Source organism: Erpetoichthys calabaricus, chromosome 8 (assembly GCF_900747795.2).
Source record: "Erpetoichthys calabaricus chromosome 8, fErpCal1.3, whole genome shotgun sequence".
In the NCBI taxonomy this organism is placed as follows: domain Eukaryota; kingdom Metazoa; phylum Chordata; class Cladistia; order Polypteriformes; family Polypteridae; genus Erpetoichthys; species Erpetoichthys calabaricus.
In genome coordinates, this window is record NC_041401.2 from 58985346 (window position 1) to 59000161 (window position 14816).

The window sequence follows — 14816 nt, forward strand, 5'->3', positions numbered from 1 at the left end:
AAGCATTTTTAAGTATAGAAACAACTGAAGTTTGACAAGAAAAGCTCATTTTTTCACATATTATTTTTGCTTTTTATTCTACGTGTGTAACAACCTTTTTTCTTTATTCTTGTGTGGACTATTTGCTTTAAATTTTCACTAAATCTTTTAAAACAAACTTTTAGACTGAGTGATTTCTTTTGCCAAGCGTTTTACCTGTGCTTGATCCTGCCTTATGCATCCGCAGCTACACTAAAAGTTTAAAACCTGCCTAAGATTAAAAGAAAGACACTTGCCTGTTTAAGTCAGACATTGAGCTGCGATGGAGGACAGAGCAAGGACTTGAAAGACTCTACAGGCACTTTAATCTTTGTCATCTGATCGGAGTTAAACATTTGAAAGAACTGCTAGCGCTCCTTGTGTGACTATATAAACTAAGATAAAGGAGCTTAAATAACCTGTCCTGGTGCTTGATCGACATAACATCTCTACCCGGAAGCCCGAGGAGATATCAAACTCTGCACAGAAGCCTGAGTGGTTACCCCGATGATTGTGACGCAACAGAGGAGGACCATCTCCAAGACGACAGCAAAGCAGTTTGCCGTTCCACCACAGCATGGGTTAATCTCTGGACGCATGCTACTGGCCAACCCTTCAGAACCAGGTGTTGATCTTCACTTGGAAATAGACAGAAGATATGGAAATTTATCCAGATTGATGAATTACATAAAGGATTTACAAAAAAGTGAATCTAACTAACTGTGAAAAACACAACCATTAAGACAGGCTTCTACATTATGAGAATGGAATACAAAAGTTTAAATGACAAATTCCTTTTCATGTAAAGCGACGAGGACAAACAAAAGAGGCTATGTAAAGGTTTTGATGCTATACTCAAGACTTTATATGCATTTTTTGGAAAGACAGTGGACTGGGGTATGGAAAGCGCGTCAAAATAAAAGCCTCAATAAACAACCTCCTGATTGTGAAAACCAGTTCAAAGTGTACAAATTTGTCGATGATATCACTCCTGCCGACAGTGTTTCTCAAGTTTCTGTAAAAACTAAATGTCAAGCAAGTTCATCGGCTACCACAGTTAATGTCCACAGGACTGTAGAAACAATGCATGCTGTGCTGTTAGCCAGAGCTGAGGTTCAAAAAAGACAACAGACTCTAGATATAGAAGAGGCACAGTTGAAAGCCAAAAGAGAATTTGAAGAAGCACAGCTAAAGGCTAAAAGAGATCAACTGGCGTTAGAATCTGCAATTGCAGAATCCAATGCAAAATTGAGAGCTCTTAAAGGAAGCAGTCGTAGTCCAAGTAAAGCAAATTCCTATAATGTTCCTGAGAAACCAGATGTGAGAAATGAAGAACCATATGACACATGTATTCATAACGTTTCATATAGAAATTTGAACCTCACCAACAGCATTATGAACAGCAGAATGAACAGCAAAATAAGGCATAAGTACATCATGTGCTGTATAGAAAGATCCCAATATTTGATGGCGATCCAATGAACTATGTAGATTTTATTGGAGCTTTTGACCGTGCTATTGATGAGGTGGTGGAGAACCCTCGGGATAAATTGGACTTCTTATCACAATTTACTAAAGGTTTGCCCCCACCGGCAAAAGGTTACAAAAAGGCCAGAATGAAGCTCGAAAGCTTTTATGGAAACCAACCATGGACACCAAATGCATACACGAGGAAAGCCAAAGGGTGGCCCACAAATAAAGGCAAACGATGGAGAAGGTCTGATGGATTATGCGGTCTTTCTTGGTGGCTGTATGAACATTAAAGGACGGACATGAATTTGAAAGTAGCGATAACCTTCGTACTACAAGACCTACTAGGACCAAGGCAACATGTAGCTCAGAGTATCGAAAGTACGGAAGGCAGACAAGCATGACTCGTCAACCTAGTGGACGTTCTGGAAGAACAGGCAACACAGCTTTGGATCCTGTGTACAGCACAGCCCCTCAAAGCCATACCTTTAAGAAGTAAAAGGACAAGACTGATCAAGGGAAGTTTCCACGGAAATTCGGCCTTAGAAAAAGCAGTTTTGCTACAAGCTTTGCTGTTGCTGCCAAAAAAAAGGTGTGACAGACACCTCAGTCAAAAAGTGAGAGACTGCTGGTTGTGCATGTGGTAAGCACTGTGTTTTTTGCAATGAAAGTCACAATCTTGTTGCATGCAGTGAAATCCAGAAACTAACATATGAAAGTAAAATTGGACTTTTTAAGATCTAACAGCTTATGCTTTAAGTGCCTTAAACAAGTACATCTTAGTAAAGACTGTGCAGAAAAAAATTAAATGCCAAATATGCTCTCATTTACATCCAGTCATTTTGCATATGGATAAGGAAATGGATATCAACGATAAAGCCACACCTCCTAAAAAGGAGAACGCTAAGTCAGAAAGGAAGAACATTTCTTCTTCAAATATTTCTGTGGAACCACTAGAGACTTGTACTGCTACCGGGGCCAGTTAAGAATGTCTTAGCTGTGATTCCAGTTAAAGTTAAGTCTAAAATTAATGAAAAATGTGTAGAAACATGCTCTAATAGACTTTGGCAGCACAGCAACATTTTGCACAGAAAGCTTGTAAGAGCAGTTAAATCTTCCTGGAAGAAAAGCTCAAGTCCATATAAGTAATGTAGAAAGGGATAAAGTAAATAAACAGAAATTAGTAAAATGTTCAGTTTTATCGGAGTTACAAGTCTGTGGGGTAGAAGAAAACATGTTTATTGAATTGCTAGAGGTGTACACACTGACCTTTATATCAGTGAAAAGGAAGAACATTCCTATGCAAGAAGATCTCACAAGATGGTCTTATATCAAAGACGTACATCTACCCCAGATAAAGGCTGAAGTAGGTTTGTTAACAGGTACAAATGTCTCTAAAGCCATGGAGCCATGGCAAGTCATAAACTGTAAAGATGAAGGACCTTATGCTGTGAAGACGGCTCTTGGATGGATTATTAATGGCCTAATAAAGGGGACAGACAATAAAAGACTGCAAAGTTACTCAGTCAATTGTGTGTCAATAATGGAAATAGAACAAATGTTACTCCAGCAATACAATACAGACTTTCCAGAGCGCAGTTATGAGAAGGAGGAGAAGGAGGACATGTCACAGAAGGACATTAAGTTCATGTGCATAGCCTAAGAGTCTGCCAAGCTAGTGGATGGACACTATTGCATTAATCTGCCTTTTAAAGATTAGACACTTAAAGTGTCAAACAATCACTGTACTGCTGAATGGTGTGCTATTGGCCTCAAGAAAAAACTAACAAGGAATCCAACAACACATGAGGATTAAAAAATTTTAGACAAAGGATATGCTATTAAAGTACCCACTGAACACCTGTCACTCAAAAAAAGAAAGTGTGGTACATCCCTCATCATGGAGTATATCATCCAAACAAAAATAAAATTAGTGTGGTTTTTGACTGTACAGCCACTTATCGAGGCTTCTCACTAAATGAACAGTTGCTGAAAGGACCCGAATTAACTAATACACTCATTGGAGTTTTTACAAGATTCACAGAGCAGCCAATTGCTCTCATGGCAGATATCAAATCAATGTTTATCAAGTGAAGGCTCCAGATAAAGACACTGATCTACTTCATTTCCTGTGGTGGCCTGAAGGTAATCTAAACAATGGACTAGAGGATTACAAAATGACAGTACATCTTTTTGGTGCTACTTCCTCCCCCAGTTGTGCTTCTTATGCTTTACGAAGAACAGCAAAGAATGCCAGGCATAGCATCTGAAGAAGCAGTTAGCACTGTGCTTCATAATTTCTATGTTGATGACTGTTTAAAGTTAGTTGCTAAAGAAGAACAAGCCATAAAATTGTCCAAAGATCTTTAAGCCCTGTGTTTTAAGGGAGGGTTCCATCTTACAAAATGGATTAGCAATAGCAGATCAGTCTAATTGTCCATTCTGGAAGAAGACAGGGCAATTGATTAGAAGAACTTAGACTTAAGCCATGATTTTTTTGCCAGTTGAAAGATCCTTAGGTGTTCAATGGTGCACACAGACTGCCAGTTTCAAGTTCCAAGTAAAGCTGCAAGATAAGCCTGCTACAAGATGTGGTATTCTGTCAGTGGTCAGTTCAATATGTGATCCACTTGGATTTTTAGCACCAGTTATATTGCCCGCTAAACTTATTTTAAGGGAACTGTGTAAAGAGAAATATGGGTGGGACGAAGAAGTGGAAGTTAAGTATGTCCAGCAATGGAAAAAATAGATGGGCGATTTGCAGCTACTTGTGGATTACAATGTAAAAAGGTACATTAAACCAGTTGGATTTTGCCATATAATGTCTGCACAAATGCATCAATTTAGAGATGCTTCAGAAGACGGGTATGGCACTGTTTCTTACTTTCTCCTAACTAATAAAGAACATGAGACATTGTTCATTCGTAATAGGGAAATCAAGAGTGGCTCCACTGAAACCTGTCACTATACTAAGGTTAGAACTTACAGCAGCAGTGGTAGCAGTCAAAACAGATAAGATGCTAAAACACGAACTGCAAATTCCCCTTAAAGAGTCAACCTTTTGGACTGACAGCACCACCATATTAAGGTACATTGCAAATGAAAATGCATGCTACAAAACTTTGTTGTCAACAGAGTTGCAGTGATAAGGGAGCACTCCCAGCCCTCGCAATGGAGGTACATTACATCTGCACAAAACCCAGCAGACCAGGCATCAAGAGGATTGACCACAGAAAGCTTCATCAAAAGTAAGACATGGATTCAAAGTCCAAATTTCCTGCTTCACCTGGAACACGAATGGCCAAAGAGACCATATGAAGTGGACTTTCCAATTAATGATGACCCAGAAATCAAAGGATATGTAGTAAGTTTATCAAGCACGGAAGAAAAAACTGAAACAGTTAAAAAGATTTATTGACTAGTACTCAGAATGGTTACGCTTAAAAAAGCAGTGTCAGGGTTGCTTAGGTTCAAAGAAGTGCTACAGCATCTGTAAGAAGAGTGAAAGGCATTCCAATACTGTATATGGTCAGTCAATCTGGACACAGCCCAGAAAGACAAAAACCACTAATCACAGAACATATAAAAGGAATACAAATCAACAATGAAGCTAAAGCCACTCTCTCTGAAAGACCTGTCTAAAGCAGAAAAGGAACTTATTCATCTCAGTCAATTACAAGCTTACCCAGAAGAGATTAAAGCCGTACACAAAAATCACCATGTAAAGAAAGGTAGCAAAATCTACAAACTTGACCCAGTCTTGCAAGATGGAATACTGAGAGAATTGGAGGAAGACTCAGCAAATCTGCTAGGCCAGAAGAGGCAAAACACCCTGCAATCATTCATAAGGATTCACATGTTGATACTCTCATTTTGCGACACATTCACAAAGAACATGGACATTGTGGACGTAACTACATGCTAGCACAGTTTTCCTCAGAAATATTGGATCCCACAAGCCAATTCTGCTATTAGAAAGATTATTTAAAAGTGTACTACATGCAGAAGATACAATGCCAAAACAGGTGAGCAAAAAATGTCAAGATTTACCAGTGGATTGTCTACTCCCTGACAAACCATCCTTTACCAAAGTCAGAGTCGATTATTTTGGCTCCTTCCAAGTGAAAAGACGATGAAGTCTAGTTAGGATGTATGGAGTAATTTTCACTTGCCTAACAACAAGAGCAGTACATTTAGAAATTGCATACAGTTTAAAGACTGATTCTTGTATCAATGCTATACACAGATTTATTTGTAGAAGAGGGCAAGTTAAAATCATGTGCTCATATAATGGAACAAATTTTACTGGAGCAGAAAGAGAGCTATGAGAAGCAGCTAAAAATCCTGACCAAGAAAATACTTGCAATGCCATGATGAAGAAAGAAATCGAATGGATCTTTAATCCACCGATGACCTCCCACCAAGGCGGAGCATGGGAAAGACAAATCAGAAGCATAAGAAAGGTCCTAAACTCAGTTCTGAATCAACAAACTCTAGATGATGAACGTTTCCATACAATGATATGTGAAACAGAATCTGTCCTAAACAAAAGACCTCTCACAAAGGTATCAGATGGCCCAAATGACCTGGAGGCACTGCCACCCAATCACATGCTATTGTTCAAGACTCAATACATCCTACCCCTAGGTCTCTTCTCCAAAAATGACCAGTATACCCAAAGGCATTGGAAACAAGTACAATACCTCTCTAATTTGTTTGGAAAAGATGGACTAAAGCAGGGGTACTCAATCATGGTCCTGGAGGTCCGCAGTGGCTGCAGGTTTTTGTTCTAACCCGGTTGCTTAATTAGAAAGCAATTCTTACCAATAATTTAATTTCATGGCTTGTTAGTGCTTTTACTCTGCTATGTCAGGTCATTCTCATATCCTGGATTTTCTTCCTCTTTCTAAGGATATCATCCAAATGATCTGAATACTAAAATGGATGAGTGATTCTTAGTCCTTCACTTTTTTCTCTTCACTTTCCTTCCAAATATTTAATTAAACCAATTAGTGCACGATAAATACAGAGGTGCAAATGGTAACAAGCTAAATCGAGAAATGCTGGTCTCTTTTGTCATTTGCATGTTACTGCTAATAAGGAGCAATTAAAAACCAAGACTACAGCTGTTTAAGACTAAAATAAGCAATAAGGGTTCAAAATCTTAACGAGCGAGACAACTAAAGTGAAGCAGAAGTGTTACTTGAGCAGTAAGTGCTTCTTATTAAGCGATTGGGTTGGAGCAAAAACCTGCAGCCACTGCGGACCTCCAGGACCGTGATTGAGTACCCCTGGACTAAAGAGTATTTACCAATACTTCAAGAACATCAAAAATGGCTCACACCAGGAAGAAACTTTGAACCAGGTGACATTGTTCTCATTGTAGATGAAACTACACCCCGTAACTCCTGGGTAATGGGTGAAGTCATCAAGACAATGCCAGATGCAAAAGGAGCAGTCAAAAGAGTTTGTGTGCAAACCAAAACCAGCACACTGGACATACCTGTGAACAAACTGTGCCTGCTCCAAGAAGCAGCAATTAATTGAAATGACTAGTCTTAACATTTTCTTGCTCAAATTGTATTTGTGTTTCTACATTTCAGTATAAGTTTACATTTTAAGTTTCTTAAGTTTGGTTTAAGTTCATTAATAGTTAAGGCTATTACTAAGTAATGTTAAAATAATTGATTTCTGCTCTTAGCATAAACAATTAGGGGCCAGATGTGTAAGAGCCATTTGGTAGGTACTAAGTTATATTAAATGTTTGCCTAAACATTAGTGTAGTCTATGGGAGGTTCGTATAACCCCCACAAGTAGAACTGAATCTGTATATTCTAACTACTTCTTGTCCCTGTAACTATAGAGTAGTCTGAGTTAGTGACCTGCCATGCCGTGTGTAAGGCATGGAGGGCACACGGTTTTGAACCGTGCCTTACGTACTCAATAGTATGAAAGTTAACATGCTCTATGAAACATACAGTGCCGTACATTAGAGAGTAGTGAAGATGAAGTAAAGCATTTTTAAGTATAGAAACAACTGAAGTTTGACAAGAAAATCTAACTTTATAAAATAAACATTTTTTCACATATTATCTTTGCCTTTTATTCTACATGTGTAACAACCTTTTTTCTTTATTCTTGTGTGGACTATTTACTTGGAATTTTCACTAAATCTTTTAAAACAAACTTTTGGACTGAGAGATTTCTTTCGGAACACGTTTAACTTGGGCTTGATCTTGCCTTACGCACCCTGCAGCTACAAGTAGACTTGAAATATAAATTGTTGTAAAGTCTGAGAAATGACATTTCCAAAAAAACAGAACTGATTCATTATAAAAGAAATCAATATTATAAGAAATTTTTTGAAAAGGTAACAAATGTCAAAGTATTAAAACCTGGGGAATTTGGGCTTGTGGTTAAGGATCTAGACTTTAAAGTGCAAATGATACTAGAGACTCACTGGGCAACCAAAAATCTAATAAAGCTAAAATGTGCTCTAATTGTAATAATAATGTTGTGGTTTTCTATGCAGTGTGGGTCAAAAATTGTCCACGACAAAGAAACCAGGAAGCCTTTAATAATTAACTGCATGGTATCCAGAAGTATTCAGCAGTATCATTTAAATTGCTGAAACAAATGCTTCTTAACAGATCATTGCTCTAGCTCAAAGTACCGAGTGCTTTTAGTGTGTGTCTATACATCAAGTCTGTGAGGCATCAACTACACCACGCTGCTGCTGTGCATGACAACCAAGATAACTGCACCACGGGTAAAAGTCACACTGAGCAAAAGAGTAGCATAACAACAACCCTGAACTTTGCTTTTCACTACAATATGTACATCTGAAAACTATGCATGAAGCATTACTGATATTTACTGATACTGCAGTTAATAAGACACACCACTGACATAATAAACACAGAACTTTCAAAAACCAGATTGAAGTATGTTTGAGAAGGATTTCATAATAAGCTCTGTGCAGGACATTATGTGAAGGCTATAGAAATTTAAACTGTAGAGACCAATTAGTTGGCATTTTCAATCACATCTTTAACATATTATTTAGATACTCTGTATTACCCACCTTCTTTATAAAGGAAATACTTATCACTGTGTGAAAGAAAACAAAAGTGGAATGTTGCTATGACTATAGACCAAAAGTATTTACTCCTATACAAAGCAATGCTCTCAGTGACTGGTGCTGAGACACATTAAAAATAATATTCCAGTTTGGACCAACTCTTGTTTGCATATCGTTCCAACTGGTAGAAAGAGGATGCCATTCTGCTCCACTTTAAACCATTCTGGCTTATAGATGATATGCCAGAGTAATGTTCATAGATAAATAAATTCACATTATTCACATTTAGCATTGTTATACCATCACCAGATTCCTAGACTTTTTAGACTTCATGTCAACCACTGCAACTGGATTTTGAACTCCCTAACTGTCATATCTCAAAATGTACTGATTGGCAGAATGACATCCTCTTACTGACACTCAAGACATGTACTTCTCAGGGTAGTGTGCTGAGCCCACTGATGTGCTCCTTGCTCATCTGTGTTGCTATATATAGCTCCAAATCCATCATTACATTTGAGGTTAATACCATATGTCATACGCCTCATCACCAGCAATAAAAGAGAGGTCTTGAAGAGAAGAGATTTGCCTCCAAACACACTGGTACCTGGGCAGCAATAGCTATAAAGTAATGGTAAAATTCAGGAAGCAGGATGCAGGTCACAATTCCATTTGTTTCAAAGGGATTCTTGTGAATAGGGTCAGCATCTTTAATTTTCTTGGGAGTCATCACTTGCAAGTCAAGAAGTCAAGCTAATATTTTTACTTATGGCATCTGAATAAAGCATAGATGTCTTCATCTATGATCACCAACTTCTACATGTGCACAGTGTATCCATATTCACTGGCTACAAAATATACTAGTATGGTACCTGCTCATCTCAAGATAATAAAGCACTTCAGAGAGTGGTAAAATCGGCATTAAAAATTGCATGCTGCCTTTGAAATACATTTAGCATTTTTAAAGTCCTCAACTATGCTGCATAATCACTATTCTCCATTAGTGTTAATATTAAGATTAAGGGACAGTTTTTATCCTGAGGTCACAAAATTACTTTAAGTATGCACGAGAACACACAGACACAACTATATATATATATATAATAGTATAGTATATACGGTATATGTTATATTCAGTATAAGCTGTTGTATTTATTCTTTTTTTTTGCTCTGTTGTTGATATTGTATTACTGTCATTGAAGTTTGTAGGAGATATGGAAGCAAGAATTTAATTTTACTATGCAGAATGAAACAAATTTGAACAGAGATGAACTGTAATGTCACTTGGAATAAATTTATGACAATACATTTTCATGGAAACGCATATTACATAGGCCAAAGAATTTAAATTCACAGAACTATGATTAGTTGTGGGTTTATGTTTTTAATAAATGTAAAAAGTTTAATATAAATACCTGACAGCATATATAGATCCCATTTTAGAGACAAGTAATGTAATTCTCCAATCATTATCATCATTAAGCAATCTACTGTACATTGTTAGTAAGTAATCCTATTTGGGAGTTTTACATGTTTAATTTGCTGTTATGCTAGAAAGGAAATCCAGTTAAGTTAGTAAGGTGTAAAACCACAATCTGAAAATGCTACAAATTCAGCTTTCACAGCAATTACTGAACTACAATGAATAACTTTTTGAAAATAAACCACTTAAGCTTTCCTCTATATAGTGCTTATCATAGCATCATAAAAAGACATTTACAACACCGTGCAATCAAAAACAAAGTGGTACAATTAAGAAATAAAACAAGTTATAATAAAATAATTAAAAACATGCAATGTGACTAAACAATGACACGACTGTAGCTCAGAAGAGATAAACAGCATTGCGTAAAATAAGGTAAAAACCAGAAAAGTAGTAATATTTTAGAAGAAAATGGGTGGAAACAGGCATAGGAACAGATCATCATATAGGAAATGGATTAAGTTAAACTCACCAGTTCCCAAGGCAGGGAAGGACACTGATGATAACTTAAGATGCTCACACTGCTGAAGAGATTGTTTTACCATCTCCTTAATACCAGAGGCATCTTTCCGACCAGCTAAGTGAATTATATAAGTACACTGCAGATTTCCAGATTTTGTTACTATCAGTCCATTTTGAGTTTGTGTAGCTGGAGAAAGGAAGGCAGAGAACAAAATATTAAACAAAGGCTATCAGAACTGATTTAATGGCTTGGATTGCACTGTATTATGACATTTTATACACTTCCTCCTGCCAGAAATTACAAACACTCACAAACACACATACACACACACCTCAAGAAAATATAGATTAGAAAATCCCATTTTGCTGTCTGGAATATTTAAAAGTTTAACGATGAGAAAAGAAACCATCTCTACATAATTTCAGTTGCTTCAGCTGCAATTACTCTTTCTTTTATTATGTTATTATTATTAAAAGTTAATATGGATGCTATAATTTTCCATTGGTATTTTATATTGTTATGTTTATTTGCAGAATATGTACAATATCACAAAATATAACAAAACACCTTAAGAAGTATCAATATGAGCACTATTTGTAGCTCTACTGCCTGTATTATTGCACACTTTATGGAAAAAGTAGACATGGATGAGTTAGGGTGGAAGCAATTGACATTTAGGCAATTGACATTTATTTTTGTTGCACATGCAACATTCAAATTGCCATACAACATACAAAGTTCATCAGTAGCAATACTAGAATTGCATAGAAAGAGTTTGAATTAAGCACTACAAAATGTTTTTTTTTTCTGATACCTTAATATTTTAATACATAATGCATGTAATTGTTACTCAAGCTGTAAGTGCGAACTCCTGAAAGCCTTTAGCTATCATTAACAATTTTCCACTGAAAATACCATATCAAACAGACATATTGTACACAGTAAATAATCATCCTAAAAATTATATCACAACAAGTAAGCCAGTATGACAAAACTGACCTTCTTTAACCTTTGCTGTTTTACACCCTTAGTTGGATGCCTTGAGATATCAAAATACATCTGCACCTGAATTTATATTATTTTAACTGTTCAATAATTGTTTTTAATTTTTAGTTTAAGAACTTATTCATAGTTTTACAATTGAAAAATTAACCAACATTTGGCACTTACCCAGCATTTGGCACTCACGTTCAACCATCGGCCCAGCCTGATCTAAGATTGCTTTGGAAACACCTTAAACAGAAAAATGAAACAGGATACAAGGTTAAATATGTGTTTTTTTTTTGTTGTTGCAAAAAGCCTTATCAACAGACATCTGAAAATCTCTTATGAAAAGCCCAATACATTCACATAGGGAAGGCAAATAGAATTAACAACAAAATACTCGATTAGTATATCACAGGTTTTTTTTCCCCAAATGATTTCTGATCAGCCTTTGTGTCTAGAAAACGAGCTTCTTTAGGTAGTAATCAGCCGCTCTCCGTTATCAGTCATCAAAGATGATAACACATAAAGATGCTCACTAAATTACTAGCCTTTAAGATAAGAGATTTTTTTTTTTGGTTTTCAGATTCAAAGCCTCAAGTTAAAAAATTTAAAATGTATTATGTAAAGGTCACTTTATGTACTGCTCTGTGTATCATCTTTAGCAGATACTATATATTGTACACAGGTACTAGATGTATATTAGCTGATGAAACCTGTAAATGGACCAGCACACATTTTACATACTACTGCAGAAGTCAGATTTTAGCATGTGTTCTAGGCATTCTTTTAATACTTGACAAGGTTTCTGACTCTTGGTTGCAAGTAATCCATCCATTTATCTACTGCACATTCCTAACTTGCTGATACTAGAATACTACTAGAATAAAGGGGAGTCACTTCTTAATGTGGCAGCCTTGAATGTGATGCCAGTCTATTACAAGGCTAAATTATTAATACATTCATCATATATCCATACAAGATCAAGTTATCCTTTATGAAATTGAGATATGGGGGGAAATCAGTGTATCTAGATAAAAATATCTGGATAATAAACAGGTGAAGATGGGAAAATTCCACACAGGCAGAGGCCAGACCAAGATATGAAATACAAACTTTAGAGAAGTCACCATGTCACCTATAAAAAAATAAACATTTTTTTTTGGCACATCTAATAAGAAGACAAACGTAAAAATAACACATGCTCTTTAATTTGCTCAGTTTGACGTTTTTGATAATAAACTGAGAAATAGTTAGACTTCAGTTTATGATTGCTGCATAGTTCAAACCTTCTTTTCTAGATTATTTCTAGTTAGGCTAATTTTCCCAAATAATTCTGGCTGTTTAAAAACATTAGATTTTCAACGTATCCATATTACTAACCAAAGGTTGTAAACCGGATGGGCACAGGGCGGATGGCTAACCGGATGTACGGCATCCCCAACTCCCCAAAGGTCCATGCTGTGACAACGCGCGCGGCTCAAACAAAGAGTCACGGCTCAAAAACGAAAGGATTCAAGGGCTCAAACCAAAGGTCCATACTGTGACAACGTACGCGCCTACAACGCGCTTGCGAAAGGAGTCACGGCTCAAAAACGAAAGGATTCACGTCTCAAACCGCGGGGCGCAGGGCACACCGGATGTACGGAATCCCCAAAGGTCCATGCTGTGAGCGCGCCTACAATGCGCTTGCGAAAGGAGTCACGGCTCAAACCAACTAACAACAGAAACGACAAAATTCAGCGCATATTTCAATCGCATTCCAGTAGTACAGTACAGAAACCCCACACGTCCACACTACACAGCATATGTACGCTGGCACCTACAACGCAAGCGCCTATACAGTAATAATAAGTCACAGAAAATACCGAGACAAGAGCAGATGGATAAACACAATAAACGAACGCTCCGCATTAAACGTAAGTGCCATTATAATTCATAACAGTAAACCAAGTATAGCTAACGGAGTCACGGCTCCAAAAAGAAACAGCTGAACTAACGGAAATACACACACGATCCCGCATAGATAGACACAATAAACGCAGGCTGCTACAATGCGCTTCTAAAACACCAGAAGCAAAAGGACTCACAGTTCCACAAAGAATGCGCTCAAGTCACGGAAATACAAAAACGAACCCGCATGGATAGACAATGCACGCAGGCGGCTACAGCACGCATCTGAAACACCACCAGAAAAGGACTCACGGCTCCAAAAAGAATGAGCTCAAGTCACGGAAATACAAAGGTGAACCCGCATGGATAGACACAATGAACGCAGACACCTACAACGCGCTTCGGAAACACCCCAAGCAAAGACGTCATGGCTCCAAAACAAAAGAGCTCAACTAACGGACATCCAAAAATGAGCACGTATGGATAGACACAATGAGCAAAGGCGCCTACAACGCGCTTCTCAAAGGGAGGATAAACGACGTTCTGTATTCCAACAACGAAAACACCAAAGACAGGAACGACACACGGCCAATGAACAATTCCTCAAATTAGCTGACAACGCATTCTATAATGAGTTCACTGTTAATGAACATTCATTGGGATTAATAGATAGATAGATAGATAGATACTTTATTAATCCCAATGGGAAATTCACATTCTTCAGCAGCAGCATACTGATACAATAAATAATATTAAATTAAAGAATGATAATAATACAGGTGAAAAAAACAGACAATAACTATGTATAATGTTAAATATTAACGTTTACCCCCCCTGGTGGAATTAAAGAGTCGCATAGTTTGGGGGAGGAACGATCTCCTCAATCTGTCTGTGGAGCAGGACAGTGACAGCAGTCTGTCGCTGAAGCTGCTTTTCTGTCTGGAGATGACACTGTTTAGTGGATGTAGTGGATTCTCCATAATTGATAGGAGCCTGTTGAGTGCCCTTCGCTCTGCCACAGATGTTAAACTGTCCAGCTCCATGCCAACAATAGAGCCTGCCTTCCTCACCAGTTTGTCCAGGCGTGAGGCGTCTTTCCTCTTAATGCTGCCTCCCCAGCACACCACTGCGTAGAAGAGGGCGCTCGCCACAACTGTTTGATAGAACATCTGCAGCATCTTATTGCAGATGTTGAAGGAAGCCAGCCTTCTAAGGAAGTATAACCGGCTTTGTCCTTTCTTGCACAGAGAATCAGTATTGGCAGTCCAGTCTAATTTATCGTCCAGCTGCACTCCCAGATATTTATAGGTCTGCACCATCTGCACACAGTCACCTTTGATGATCACTGGGTCTATGAGGGGTCTGGGCCTCCTAAAATCCACCACCAGCTCCTTGGTTTTGCTGGTGTTCAGGTGAATGACTGT

The 14816-nt window shown here is 37.6% G+C and overlaps 1 protein-coding gene across 1 annotated transcript in view; it reads right to left on the reverse strand.

The window, feature by feature from the left end:
• The window catches only part of parp14rs1 (poly(ADP-ribose) polymerase family member 14-related sequence 1), a 72992-nt gene that overhangs the window by 22393 nt on the left and 35783 nt on the right, over nt 1-14816 (reverse strand). Inside the window, exons 11-12 of the mRNA XM_051930546.1 lie at nt 11686-11748; nt 10525-10701 (exon numbers count right to left, since the gene is read on the reverse strand). Coding sequence (XP_051786506.1) covers nt 10525-10701; nt 11686-11748 — 240 coding nt within the window. The remainder of the gene's footprint in view (nt 1-10524; nt 10702-11685; nt 11749-14816) is intronic.